General features: G+C 49.6%; 1 protein-coding gene across 1 annotated transcript; it reads right to left on the bottom strand.

Annotated features, from left to right (window-relative positions):
* Positions 1–427: 427 nt before the first annotated feature.
* On the bottom strand, positions 428–7,533 carry TMEM11 (transmembrane protein 11). Its single transcript, XM_048495246.1, has 2 exons — positions 7,307–7,533; positions 428–1,105 (listed from the first exon to the last, which is right to left on the bottom strand). Exons 1-2 carry the CDS (start codon positions 7,384–7,386, stop codon positions 589–591), a joined length of 597 nt encoding a protein of 198 aa, XP_048351203.1. The 5' UTR covers positions 7,387–7,533; the 3' UTR covers positions 428–588.
* Positions 7,534–13,914: the final 6,381 nt, after the last annotated feature.

A 13,914-nucleotide genomic window follows, 5' to 3' on the forward strand; every position in this document is an offset into this window, starting at 1 on the left:
AATCCCACATGCCCAGCTCTATGCCCCACAATTCCCATCAGCTGAAACACCCCTGGGAAAGTGAAACTTTCCAAGGGCAAATTCCACGCCAGAAAAAGGAAAAGAAAGCGAGCTGGTTTTTTTGTTTTGTTTTTTTAATTTCTCATCCTTTAATGAATGGTCAGTGAACTTCGAGCTGGTTCTGTAGAATACAATTAAACAATATACTTAAAGGTTTCTCCAAAAAAGAGGAAAGAAAAAGCTCGCCACCCCCCCTCCCCCTTTCCTGCGCGCCGTTCCCGTTCATTGACATTCCGCGATCGACTTTGGCTCCCACAGCGTTCTGCTCCGCCGCGGATTGACGCCCGGGGGGGAGTTGGGTAAGAAAAAAACCGACTGTTCCCCCTGCTGCTGCGCCAAATTCAGTGACGTGCTATTTTTGTTTGTTTATCGTTTCTCTTAAGAAAAATAACGAGTGGGGTAAACCGAACCGCTTCCCCCGGGTGCCCACCGAGAAAAGAGGGAGGAAATCAATCGTTAGCCGAGGGGAGCCTTCCCGAATACGTTTCCGTGTCTTTGGCGGGTTCCCGCCTTCCGCCAGCCGCTCGATCATACGGCGTAGAGTTCATAGATCTTCTTTACACAGTACACCAGCGCGGCCAAGGCTATTGTGTTATGCAGTCTCTTTCTGTGCAGGTCGTCCTTCCGCACCAGCACCACGGGAGTGGAGGAAGTGAGCGTATGCAGGGGTAGGCGGGAGAGTTTATAGGCGTTGTACTCCACTTGGTATTTGCAGCACGGGTCGAACTGCCAGGAGATCCCGTAGAGGGTGCAGCAGGCTATGCTCAGCACGCCGGCGGGCAAAGAGATGTAGTGAGAGTAATCAGCGGGCACGACCAGGGGGGTGAAGAGGCAGGCAGTGCCCGCCAGCACCGCCGTTTTGTGCAGGCAGTTGCCGACGGTGATCCAACGGGCCGTCTCGTCCCCGATGCGGGTGGGCTCGATCACGATGTATTTGTACTGGGCCTCCAAGGCCTGCTCCAGCTCGAACTCAAACTGGTCCTGGGCGTTCTCCCCGTTGTAGATTTCGTGAACTATGTAACAGTCCGTGGCAGACAAGGCGACCCTGCGGGGAGAAAGGCAGAGTTGAATTGGGAGACTCACCGAACCAGCGTTCCTGGCGGCCCTAAGTGGCCTGTGTGGAAGACACTGAAAGCCCGGGCTCGGATGGATTTATGTTTCCATTGGCTGCAGAATTTCAGGATTTGTTTTGTGAAATGACCTTGGGTACAAGGGCAGATAAGGAGCCTGTGAAAATCAGGAGCAGCTGCACAACACCAGAGTGCAAAATCCACTCCCTTGACTGCGGGAAGCCCAGTCCAATATTCTTGCACTTCCACACATTCATTAAGTGTGCCTCTCTCTCTTTCTCTCTCTCTCTCTCACACACACACACTTTCAAACTTTCTTCCTCAACCAGATGGCAACGAAGAGCTGAAAGCAGCAGAAAGCAACAGATACTCAATTTGCACAGATATGCCCAATAACTTACAAGGTTGCCCTCTCTTTCACTAGCATTTTCCTTTTTTCCTCCTTCCCCCCAGAGAATCTCAATGCAAAACAACCTGAAAATAATTTTGAGATATGCAAAGAACAAAACCATGGGACGCTGACGTTGTTCTGGAAAGGGGAAACCAGAGATAATTTTTTAGGACGGTACCCATTAGAGGACAAATTGTGCGAGTGTCCCTTCCTTGTGTGGGGTTTTTTTTGGGGGGGAGGGGTGCTCAACTGAAAACTAGCAGTGATCACATTCTCTCACGTTGGCGCTCTGGGACCCGACCGGCACGATGAAGCCCTGCCGGCGTTACGCTTTAGGATGCACAGGGTGTCGTGAATCAAGTTCGCGCTTTCTAAAGTTGCTGTGTCAGGGGAGAGCTTTACCCAGCGCCTGAGACGGGCTGCGGGCCGTCTTTGTTAGCCACCGGGCAGGACAACGCTTAGGGGCAGCTGTTTGTTCCCCACATTCGTCTCCTAGACCTTTTCATCCCCCAAAACACAAAGGGACGCTTTGTGTCGCGCGGGGTTCTGTGTAGAATCTCGTCTGGAATCGCGGTTGTCTCCCGCAGTGGGAGAATGCAGACTTTAGTGGCGCGGCGAGAAAGGGGGGGAAAAGAACCTCTAGGCCTAAATAGAGGCAAAGACAAGAATCTTGAGGTGCTCAGCCCCAATTTGCCACTTTGCAGCTACTTCATTAGCAAAATTTAAAAACGCATGGTTCAAATGTACTCACCACTTGGTGCCCCACGAGAGTGCAGAAGAACGTGTGCGCCTTTCAGAAATTTTAAATTTTTGGTAGGCAACTAGCCAGATTGCTAGATAATCCTGAACACGAACCGTTTTAATGTCCGGCAGTTACAACTGAAGCACCTTACAATGCTAAGCTGTGAGAGCCCGGGTGTCTTTTCACACTCGTAAGATAGCAGTGGGCAAGACATGGCAGGCAAGAGGAACGTACGACTGGAGATTCCCAAGCTTCATTTACTTGTGTGCGTGCGTTCAAATATATACAGGAACAGGCGTACACGTCTAACCAGAACGTCTAGGGCTTAGAAGAAAGCTGATACCAGTGCTTGTAAGCTCAATTATTTTCCCGACATGTTTCTGGAAAACCGCATACCTGTACGTTCGGGCTGCAAGCTTTTAACTGTTCCCACTTCAGTTGGGACCAAGGGAACCCACTAATGGAAGACTCGATGCCTAGGTGTGCTAATGTAACAAAAAACTGGGAAAAGAAAAAACAAACAATCGCCTTCCTGTCTAAAAATAAGCGGCAGCATCTGGTTAGAGCGCAGGGGGGGGAAATTACTTTTTTACACTTCCCTCATGTGTTAAAAAAGGAACCTATATTGGGCAGCTGACATGCACCTTCATTTAAATTTAATCCACTGAGCAGATATAAGGTAGTTGCCTACAGCTTCTTTAAGTGGCCGGCAGCGCTAGCAAATTTGCATAGGCCGTGCTCTTTCGATGTGCGCTCCCCAGCCCGTCTGAAGGCTCTTCAAATGGAGAAACATAAGAGTCAGTTCTCTGTTCACTACAAGGGAGGTTCAAAAGGATTGCAGGCAGGGGCCAAGTGCCACTGGGAAGAAAGGGTTTAAATGTATTTAATTAATTCACAGCTCATCTTTGTTCCTAATGGGGACCATGAGCAGCTTACCCTGTTCTCCTTGCCTCCATTTTGCCCTCACAACCCCCCTGTAAGGTAGGTCAGGCACCACAATCACCTTGCAAACTTCAAAGTCACACTAGGACTAGGATCTGGGAGACAGGAAACCACATCATGTCACCTCTGGTGCAAATATAACAGGGCACTTCAATCATGGGAGTTTTAGCATTTAATACTTCAGCACTGAGGAGAAGAAGAAGAGTTTGGATTTATATCCCACCTTTTTCTCCCGTAAGGAGACTCAAGGTGGCCGACAAGCTCCTTTCCCTTCCTCTCCCCACAACAGACACCTTAAAGTGAGGCAGGTGGGGCTGAGAGAGTTCAGAATGAACTGTGACTAGCCCAAGCTCACCCAGCAGGAATGTAGGAGTGCGGAAACACATCTGGTTCACCAGATAAGCCTCTACCTGAGTGGTGGAAGAGTGGGGAATCAAACCTGGTTGTTCAGATTAGAGTCCACCTGCTCTTAACCACTACACTGTACTGGTCCACCGTACAAGTCCGTACCTCGGCTTTCTCTCCTGTAAGGAGACTCTAGGCCAGTGGTGGCGAACCTATGGCACGGGTGCCAGAGGTGGCACTCAAAGCCCTCTCTGTGGGCACCCGTGCACAGAGTTCATCATGTGATGATAGTGTAATTATTTCAGGGAGATTATTAGCATTAAACCTAAGACCTAGTTTTGGGGAAGCAGGTAACCCTGTTAAGTGCTGTTAAACCCCACTGATTTTCATGGGAAATAACTAAAACATGATCCTTTACCCGGGAGTAAGCTCAGTTGCTGGCAATGGGGCTTGCTTCTGAGTAAACCCTCCTAGGGTCGTGATTCACCTGTTCGAAGCGTTGCACAGTTGCTCCAAAGCAAAGCCACCGACTACCACCAAGCTTACTCCCGAGTAACGCGCACCTTGGAGCCAACCATTTTTTCTAAACTAAAACCTCAGTATTCAGGTTAAATTGCCGTGTTGGCCCTTTGCGATAAATGTGGGTTTTGGGTTGCAATTTGGGCATTTGGTCTCGAAAAGGTTCGCCATCGCTGCTCTAGGCCTTCCTATGGTGCTAATATAACAGGGCACATCAATCACAGGAGCTTTAGCATTTAATGCTTCAGCGTTAAATACCAACAGACCCCGCACCACTAAGGGGTTGAGCTCGCTTTGCCTGAAGTCCAAGTTACGACCGAGCCTTGTTAGGTTAGCGTCACCCGGCACAGTCAAACACCCACCAGCAGCCGGCCTTATGCCAAATCAGCCCCTTGATGGCGGTCCTTCACAATGTCCGCAACTTGACCCTTTTAACAGGAGGGGCCAAATTCCAAACCCGGGAACTTCTGCACGCAAAGCAGGGATTTTTGCCACTGAGCCACTGTACTTTAAGTAGCGTAACTCAACAACCAGGTGATACTCTTGTTACATCTCAACATAAGCCAGCAGGGGAAGAACGCCACATTATTAAACCAGCACACGGATTTGACCAAATGGGCTGCCGGGCGGGAACTGTAGGTCGGAGCCAAGATCTGTAGATCGCAGCCAGCAGCAGGAAAGTTTTCCCAGAGCATCACTCCGCACCCTGCCGCCCTCCGCCCACTAACACCAGACCACTAGCGCGAAACTTCAGGAAAAATCAGGTAGCAACTAAATGCGAGCGGGCCCAGGCGTAGGCAGATGCTCCGCACCAGAGGCCACGAGTTTGGACCTGAATAAAAGGCACCCTTACCAGTTGAGAAGTTTGCCTGACTCGAAGGCTCGCACGGCAGATCAGGAGAATGGAATTTCGCGTGAGAAAACAAACGCGGGCCGAGTCTTCGCTCCAAATCCGTGCGTGGGCTTTTGCAAACTAAACAGCACAGCTGAGCACCTTTGGCCAGACTTTAAGACCGCATTAAACTTAAAGAGAAGCTGTGACCATAATCTGGATTTCAGTGGCTATACTGGAAGCCAGTAGACACGCCTTTTGTAGGGTAATAATGTTAACACTTAGTTGGTTGTTGCGGGTTTTCCGGGCTGTGTGGCCGTGGTCTGGTAGATCTTGTTCCTAACGTTTCGCCGGCATCTTCAGAGGTGTATCACAGAGAGAAGTCTGTTATCTGGATACAGTGTGTAACAGACTTCCCTCTGTGATACACCTCTGAAGATGCCAGCCACAGATGCAGGCGAAACGTTAGGAACAAGATCTACCAGACCACGGCCACACAGCCTGGAAAGCCCACCACAACCAGTTGAATCTGTCTGTGAAAGCCTTCGACAATACATTAGCACTTAGTATTTGTACAGAACTTCTGAACGTTCAAAGCCGTGATGAACACCTCCAAAAACACTATTTGGTAAGTCGCAATGCGAACAAGAAAGTTCAGATCCAAAGATAATGACTTGGCCTGGGCCGACTGTTACGTTCATGGCTAAAATGAAGCCTAAACTTTTAACGCGCGGCTTTCGGCCCCCTCCATTCCGCTTGCGCTCGCGGATATTGAAAGCAGCCCCGGAAAGGTCACTTCCGGTTCAGAGAAACATTCGCCAGCCCATCGTGAAATGCAAAACTCACAGAAGTGGCTAAAACGCTTGCAGATGTCACTCCTACATTCCAAAGATGGCTCCTTTTCTTTCTTTTTTTGCGCACTGAACTTCCTGCAATGTCTACATCAGCTATAACACTCTGTGCTTTAAACTCTAAGCTGATGCACAGAAATCCAAGCGTACGTTCGGCTCTGGCTCTTTGGCGGAAGAGATTCTCTAGATCTGTTTCACGGAGAACCCCAATACGAGATTCATATTCCCAGGAGACAGAGCCGTTCAGGGGGTCAAACAAATCCTCATACATAACAGATGTGTCAATTTCTTTTCCATTTCCATGGAGGTCTATTCACGTCGGGCTCTTCCTATCAACTAGGCTAGCGACAGAAATTAATGCTGGTCCAGTGACGTGCGTTTTCCAGAGTAATTAGAACTGGAAAACTTTCCAGTGCTGGGAATAAAGTATAATTTGATTCTGTTGGCTTGTATGGGAGGGAAGGCAGCCTGGTATAGTGTGATGTCATCGGCTACGCAGGAAAAGAACTTGGGAGACCTCCGAGGAAGACTCTGCAGAGGAAGGCCACGGCAAACCACCTCTGCTTCTCACTTGCCTTGCTGGGGTCGCCACAAGTCAGCTGTGACAACACTTTACACAACAAACATGCACTGACTTATACTGAGCAAACGGAGTCCCAGCAGCAACAAACCCTTGAAACTTCATCCCGTGCATGAATTAGCTCCACATCAAAGTTATGATTACAATATCTGGGATGTTTGTTGTGAGGTTTCTGGGCTGTATGGCTGTGTTCTAGCAGCATTACTAGAACACAGCCATACAGCCTGGAAACCTCACAACTCCCCAGTGATTCCGGCCGTGGAAAGCCTTCGACAATAGATTACAATATCCCTCCCACCTTCACAAGCAAAACCTTAGTTCCATTTCCATTCCATTTTAACCTTTAATGGCATATAACAAAACCTTAGTTCCGTTAAATGTTTGGTCCCAGGCATATGAAATGATTTGAACTGGCTGGAGCAGCAGTGGCGTAGTGGTTAAGAGCAGGTGTACTCTAATCTGGAGGAATCAGGTTTGATTCCCCGCTCTGCTGCTTGAGATGTGGAGGCTTTTCTGGGGAATTCAGATTAGCCTGTACACTCCAACACATATGCCAGCTGGGTGACCTTGGTATAGCCACAGCTCTTCGGAGCTCTCTCAGCCCCACCCACCTCACAGGGTGTTTGCGTGACGGGGGAAGGGAAAGGAGTTTGTAAGCCCCTTTGAGTCTCCTTACAGGAGAGAAAGGGGGGATGTAAATCTAACTCTTCTTCTTCCTAACTTCAGGGTGTTTTGAGGTACATGTACTAAATTTTTACCTGATTCTATTCTGTTAGAGAACATTTTACTCATCTGTTATTCCCCTGACGCTCTCGCACGTCAGGAAGGGTACCTTTTGGACTTGCTGCCCAAAAGCACCACAAAAGCAGTTTCAATGGCCCTCTGTTGATGAGGAATCTGGCTTCTTGTAGCGGGAACCCGATAACCTAGCAAAGAATGAAAGGAACAGCATCTACCACACAAGAGGGACAAACCCTTTGGTCATCTGATGAATACCGGTTCTCTTCTTCAGCCGAGCTGTACTCCTGGCATCTGAGGGCGTTGTTCGTGGCATTTCCAACTTCCCAATGGGGAGAAACCAAAACACAGTGCAAATAAAGAGATTTCCAGTCAGAGGGATCTCAATATCCCGCACCGCAGGGTCAGCTGCATGTAAGCATCGGTCAGAGCTGCTTCCATCACCCCGCACTGTGTTTATGGAAACAAGGATAATGCTGAACACCCGTTATTAGACAGTGTACGCTGTATACCAAACATTTTCACCAACGGGGATACTTTCTGAAGGTAAACGCCAACCAGGGTTTGTTGCTTTAATTCTGGTTGAAATTTCACTGCTAAAAGGAGCAGAAACCACTTCTGCACAGGGCTGTCATGGGAAATAATGCACTGGTGCAAAATCACAGAAGCCTCTCAAACTCTGAACAGGGGAGGAAAACCCAGAAAGCAAAGTTGTAGTTCCCGGACAAGGACATTGCCTCGTAAGGACTAGTATTTACTAATATTTTAAAAGGTAGCAAATGCGGCAAAGAAGGTGCGCGACTCCTCGGCAAAAACTTAACCCAAAAGGAGAGGACGGAGTAGCTTGGCAGAGTTTGGCCAACAGGCAAGCGGCCCCTTATTCACGCTTTCAGTGGACTGGATGGCCAAAAGGATCCCAGTGCCAAAGGCGATGGCGGCCAAGTTTGTTCAGCCCACTCTGCAAGTCCAGAACAATGCATCAACTCCCTAAAAACACAAATCACTCAACCGGCACTAACAGCTGTGCACAAAGAGGTCAGGCCGGAGGGCTTGGGGGGGTATTTACAGGCCTGCGAAAATAGATCACAAGAACATCCAGAGACATTTGCCACGGTAGATCTTGCCGCCTCTCGGCCTAACACCTGGGAACAGTTAAAGCCTCCCCTGAGTAACGGTCCGGTTTTAAACTGACCTCCCTTTTTCCCACTCGCCTCCCTCCCCATTCTGATGGGAAAACTCATCCAGCTGTTCTGCATTTTCTGCACTTCTAGAACTCGCTTCCACTTCACGTCAAAAGCCTCTGAGGTCAATGCTGGCTCCTAGGTCATCTTCACCTCTTCCTTTCCCCTACCCAAGAGTCCTTCTATTGCCCCCCCCCCCCAGGACAACCATCCCGAAACTTCGCCCTCATTTCCCATTTACTGTCCCCATCCACCAACTACCTCAACCCAACGTTCCTGGCATCCCTACCACCCTCTGTCTCAGGGACATCTTAGCTCATTCCATGCCCTTGCATAGCCTAAGGATAATATCTCATTGGCTTAGTTATACCCTGCCTTGCACTCCCAGGGAGACCCCAAATCAGCTGACTCACAAATTCCTACACCCTCCCAACCTCATTCCTACAGTTTCACACCTGCCCCCCCCCCCTCCAATCCCTGAACGGTGTACAGGACGAACTAAGCTGTCAGCCTGCACTATAACCAACCCCCCAAGGCACAGAGTTACTTTTCCAACCCCAAATCCAACTTTCGGAATCCTGACACTGATGGAGCGGAATGGGATTATTGTTATTATGAGAGGATAATAAGCGTGTATAGGTTTTAATTATCATTTGACAAAACAGAATTAAGATTAGCTACGGATTGCAAGCTTAGGAAGTAAGGCCATAAGCTAAGACAGAACACTAGAATATAAGGATAGTATTACTTAAGATTTGTTTGACCTGAACTGGCTATAACATAATCACCACCACGTACCCTGAATTTGAACCCAGGGTCAACCTACTTCCTGTGGCCTGCCATCCCCAAAGCTACCCTGTCCTTCCTATTCCTTCCCTCAGCTCCTGCTGATCACCCACCACTACCCCACCCTCCACGTACATACCCCCAATATTCCCCCCCCACCAACCCACTCCTTATGCCCCCAAAGCACAATTGAGACCCACCCTGCCAAACGTGCCACTTTATGGCACGAGCTTGACCTCTAATAATTGGCAACTGCTCTTTTGGGGGGGGATGGCTGACCTTGGGATGCCCATACCAAAATCCCCACCTCTAGGTGCTAAAAGAAGGAGAATAAGAGTTTGGATTTATACCCCACCTTTCTCTCCTGCAAAGAGACTCAAGGTGGCTTGTAAACTCCTTTCCCTTCCTCTCCCCAGAGGTTTATCTGCCACTCTGCCACACAGAGCCCCTGCCACTCAGGTGGAGGAGTGGGGAATCAAACCTGGTTCTCCAGATTAAAGACCGCCTGCTCTTAACACTATGCTGGCTCTAAAAGCTTGCCTCTTTTAGTGCACGGGACCTGTGTTGTTGTATGACAGGGGCTTAACCTGTATCGATATGTAAAGCGATGGATCGAATTGATGTAATCAGTGATGTGATGCTGTACCTTCGATGTACTGATGATGTACCTTCAATTGATGTATGAACTGCTATAAAACTGAGCGCCTGAAAGGTCACCGTTGCTTCTGCCTTGATAAACAGACCTCCTATTTCGCTGTAGCTTAATAAACCCATTTTTATTCATTTTTACAGCTCTCGCCTCTAACGTCTCTGAGTCTTTGGGGAGACCTGGTCCTGAACCACCAAGCATGGATTCACTTTCTTGTCCCCCCCCACTACAACTCAAAAGGAAAGAAAGAAGCCCCTTTGTGTGTCTATGTCCCCTCCACTCCACAGTCTGGATTTGAACACCCCCCCAATCCTTGCATCCCCAAGGCACCCCCCACAAAAATCCCCAAATTTTCCTAACCCTTGCCCCCCCCCCTCCCAGGCTCAAAGAAAGGACAATGTCCCCTTTGTATCCCCTTCCATCCCACATCCTGGATGTAAACACTCACCAACCCACTCCTTATGTCCCCCAAAGCACACTTGAGACCCTCCCCCAACTTGCTAGTTGGCTTCCTTGCCCTCACCCCAGGATCTGAACACCCCACCCCGCCCCACTGATGTCCCCCAAGGACCCCCCTCCAAAAATCCCCAAATTTGCCACATATCCTTGCCCCCCCCCTTTGCTCAGAGGAAGGAAAGAAGCCCCTTGGTGTGCCCCCCCACACTGTAAGGCCTAGCTCTCACGTGACCCTTGAGGCTGCCCCTCCCCCAGGACATGGGCCTGAGGAGAGGGAAGGGGGAAGGCCGGCCCGGGCCTCCTGGCTCACCTCTCTCTGCCTCCTGCGCTGAGAGGCCTCGCTGGAGCCCCGCGTGCGCCTTCCCGGCCTGCCCCCAGGCTGCCCGCCAGTCTTGGAGAGACTTCCAAGGCTTCAGAGCCAGAAATGTCTCCAAAGCCAAAAAGTGGTGGCGGGAGGGGGGGTGGGGGAGAAAGAGCGGCGAGGTACCGCGGGAAGAGCCCCGGGGGCTGACGGGAAACGTAGTTCTCAGGGGCGGAAGAGCGGAGGGAAGCGGAAGGGTTCTGGCGCCGCTCTCGAACCACAAGCCCCAGAAGGCTTTGAGGGGATCGGGGCTCCCTCACAGAGGCGCCCCTCGCTGTCGCCTCCCTTTGCCGCGCGCGCTTATGGGAAATGTAGTTTCATTGGCGGTAAACTGGAAAGAGGCGGGCGGAGGAAAGAACTACAATTCCCAGGGAGGGCAAACGCCATGCGGCACCACTTTGGCGGTGGAGCTTTCTGACTGAGGGAGGACTTAGTCCCACCCCTTCGCACCGAGCCGGGCCAATCAGGACCAGCGCCCTGCAGAATACTTTTTTTGCAGCCCGGCTTGTTTTAAAGAGTCCGCTTGGAGGATCGGGGCGGGCTGTGTGCTTTACTCCCGAGTAAGCGCAATCCTTACGATTGCAAACGCCTGATCTGGACGCCCTCGAATGCCCTCCCTTGATTGCAGTGGGTGGAATTTGTAGGGGAGAAAAAAACCCAAGATCCCTGCTCCTAAGGTCATCGGGGTCAGTCCAGATTCTCCTTTTGGAGTTAGACTCTGTCACTTCCCTGCAAAGGGCTTGGGTGTCAATCCTCCCACTTCCCCGTTGACAGAAGCCGCTTTAGCACCACATACCATACGTGCCTTGACTGCTGCTATGTGCTTATCTTAGGTCATACCTTGGACTCTATGTGTATGAAATCCTGGGGTCACCATACCCTATCCAGCTTTTGCTGAGAAGTAACCACTCAGATCTATTTCATACAGTGTGTGTGTGTGTTTATTGTCCCAACAACCTTGTCAGCTAAATCAGTGGTTCCCAGCCTGGGGTATTCCTACCAGAGTGTTTGGGGGTATGTGAAAAAAATTACATAATCAGTTTGCTCATATGGGGGTACACTTTTATGGAAATGGGTTGCCAAGGGGTACGCGAATGAAAAAGGGTAAGAATCACCAATCTAGGTGAAAGATATGCCTGTTTTACAAACAGGAAAACAGAACCTGAAATATTCCACACACACATTCCACTAAAGACCACAACATGATATTGCTTAACCTACTCTCCAGGCAAGCAAAATTGCTATTTGAACAAGCCTTGCTTGCAGACACACATTTGAGGATCTCTGCACTTTTACAGCCATTGCCCAAAAAAAGAGAGAGGTAGATAAGGGGTTACATAAAAGACACGGGGAGCAGTCAAGAATGAGGGTCCTTTCTTAAAAAAGAAAAAAGATGGCACTGCAGTTTTGCCTTCTACCCCAGATAACACACACATGAAAAGGTCGCAAATTCCACAGCCCACGCTTCCCGTTAAATGTGAACTTTGTCAGAGATTGGGTTGTCTCTTGTTAAACATAGCCCACATAATCTTGGGTCATCTCCCAAACTCAGACCTAGACAGTGCCTACCCCGTTGGCTTCGGAAAAGAGTTTGTCTGATTCTCTCCCTAGGAATGGCCTCTGCAGTAGTTAAAGAGGCTTGTCCTGACTGTAGGTGAAGTTACAAGGTTGCATTTGCCGTCTCCCAGAATATCCACATACCCCCCCCCCCCCCATCCTTTTATTGAGGTAACTCCTCTGAAACAGATTGCTTGCTAGGTTGGCTCATAGTCCCCCTTTTTTAGATTTTCTATTTGTTGGACAACCCTTGCTGACAAATCCCATCCTCAATAATTTTCTACTAGTCCAGGGGTCTGCAACCCGCGGCTCCGGAGCCACATGCGGCTCTTTCAGCCTTATACTGCGGCTCCACGTGACCTGGAGGTCAGAGGGTAGCGTGGGTGTGTCCCTCCAGCCCTCCAGAGCAGCACTGGAAGGAAACGTGAGTGGAGGGGCTGAACTGGAGGCAAATGGCTCTTTGGGTAGTAAAGGTTGCTGACACCTGTGCTAGTCTGACATCAACTTGCTGCTTCTTTGCTTTGGACATTTGCACAACATTTATAGTATGCCTTTCCTGCCGGGGCTCAAGGTGGATTATGCAGAATAAGTAAAGACAGGGCAGGATACCCAATAAACAATGCAGTAGGATTTCGGGTTGCAGAAATCTGAAAGCGAACCAGAAACTGAAAACAGAAGCAAAGGTTCACATTAAATGAGGCAAAATTACATAGCAGGGTCCTACCTTACAGCAGCAGGCAATACAAGCTACACGTACCAATGCAGTTCTTTTTGGAAGCAGAGACGCAACAAATCAGTGGTGGGATTCAAATCATTTGGCAACCAGTTCTGGTGGTGGGATTCAAATAATTTAACAACTGGTTGTTTACAAGCACCGTTTTAACAACTGGTTCTGCCAAAGTGGTGTGAACCGGCTGAATCCCACACCACTGCGTGACGTCCTGCAATCTATCCACTGAAATTGCTGAGATCCGCTCTTCTACCACCAGGAATCGGGAACTGTGACGGATTTCCTTACTGGATGAAGAATGAAGCGTTTTGGATTTATACCCCACCTTTCTCTCCTGGAAGGAGACTCAAGGTGGCTTACAAGAAGAAGAAGACGAAGAAGAGGAGGAGTTTGGATTTATATCCCCCTTTCTCTCCTGCAGGAGACTCAAAGGGGCTTACAATCTCCTTGCCCTTCCCCCCTCACAACAAACACCCTGTGAGGTAGGTGGGGCTGAGAGAGTTCCGAGAAGCTGTGACTAGCCCAAGGTCACCCAGCTGGCTTGTGTGGGAGTGCACAGACTAATCTGAATTCCCCAGATAAGCCTCCACAGCTCAGGCGGCAGAGCTGGGAATCCAACCCGGTTCCTCCAGATTAGATACACAAGCTCTTAACCTCCTACGCCACTGCTGCTACAAGCTCCCTTCCCTTCCTCTCCCCACAACAGACACCTTAAAAGTGAGGTAGGTGGGGCTGAGAGAGTTCAGAGAGAACTGTGACTAGCCCAAGGTCACCTAGCAGGAATGTAGGAGTGGGGAAACACATCTGGTTCACCAGATAAGCCTCTACCACTCAAGTGGAGGAGTGGGGAATCAAACCCGGTTCTCCAGATTAGAGTCCACCTGCTCTTAACCACTACACCACGCTGGTGTTCTTTAGCTTCTTGCCCTATATGTGCCTTTAAGAGCCAGCAAAAACCATCAACAGTTTCCTCCACATCATGTTCGGTCGCTCTCTCCAACTGTCCCATTCAACAGCCACAGAACCCAGCAGAATCTTTTTTTTAAAGGTATACAAGCCCTGACCCGAAAGGGAATTGCTAGTAAACCCTGCCTCGGGCCAGATATTTTGAAACACATTCCCGG

This window comes from Sphaerodactylus townsendi, linkage group LG04 (genome assembly GCF_021028975.2).
Source record: "Sphaerodactylus townsendi isolate TG3544 linkage group LG04, MPM_Stown_v2.3, whole genome shotgun sequence".
NCBI lineage: Eukaryota > Metazoa > Chordata > Lepidosauria > Squamata > Sphaerodactylidae > Sphaerodactylus > Sphaerodactylus townsendi.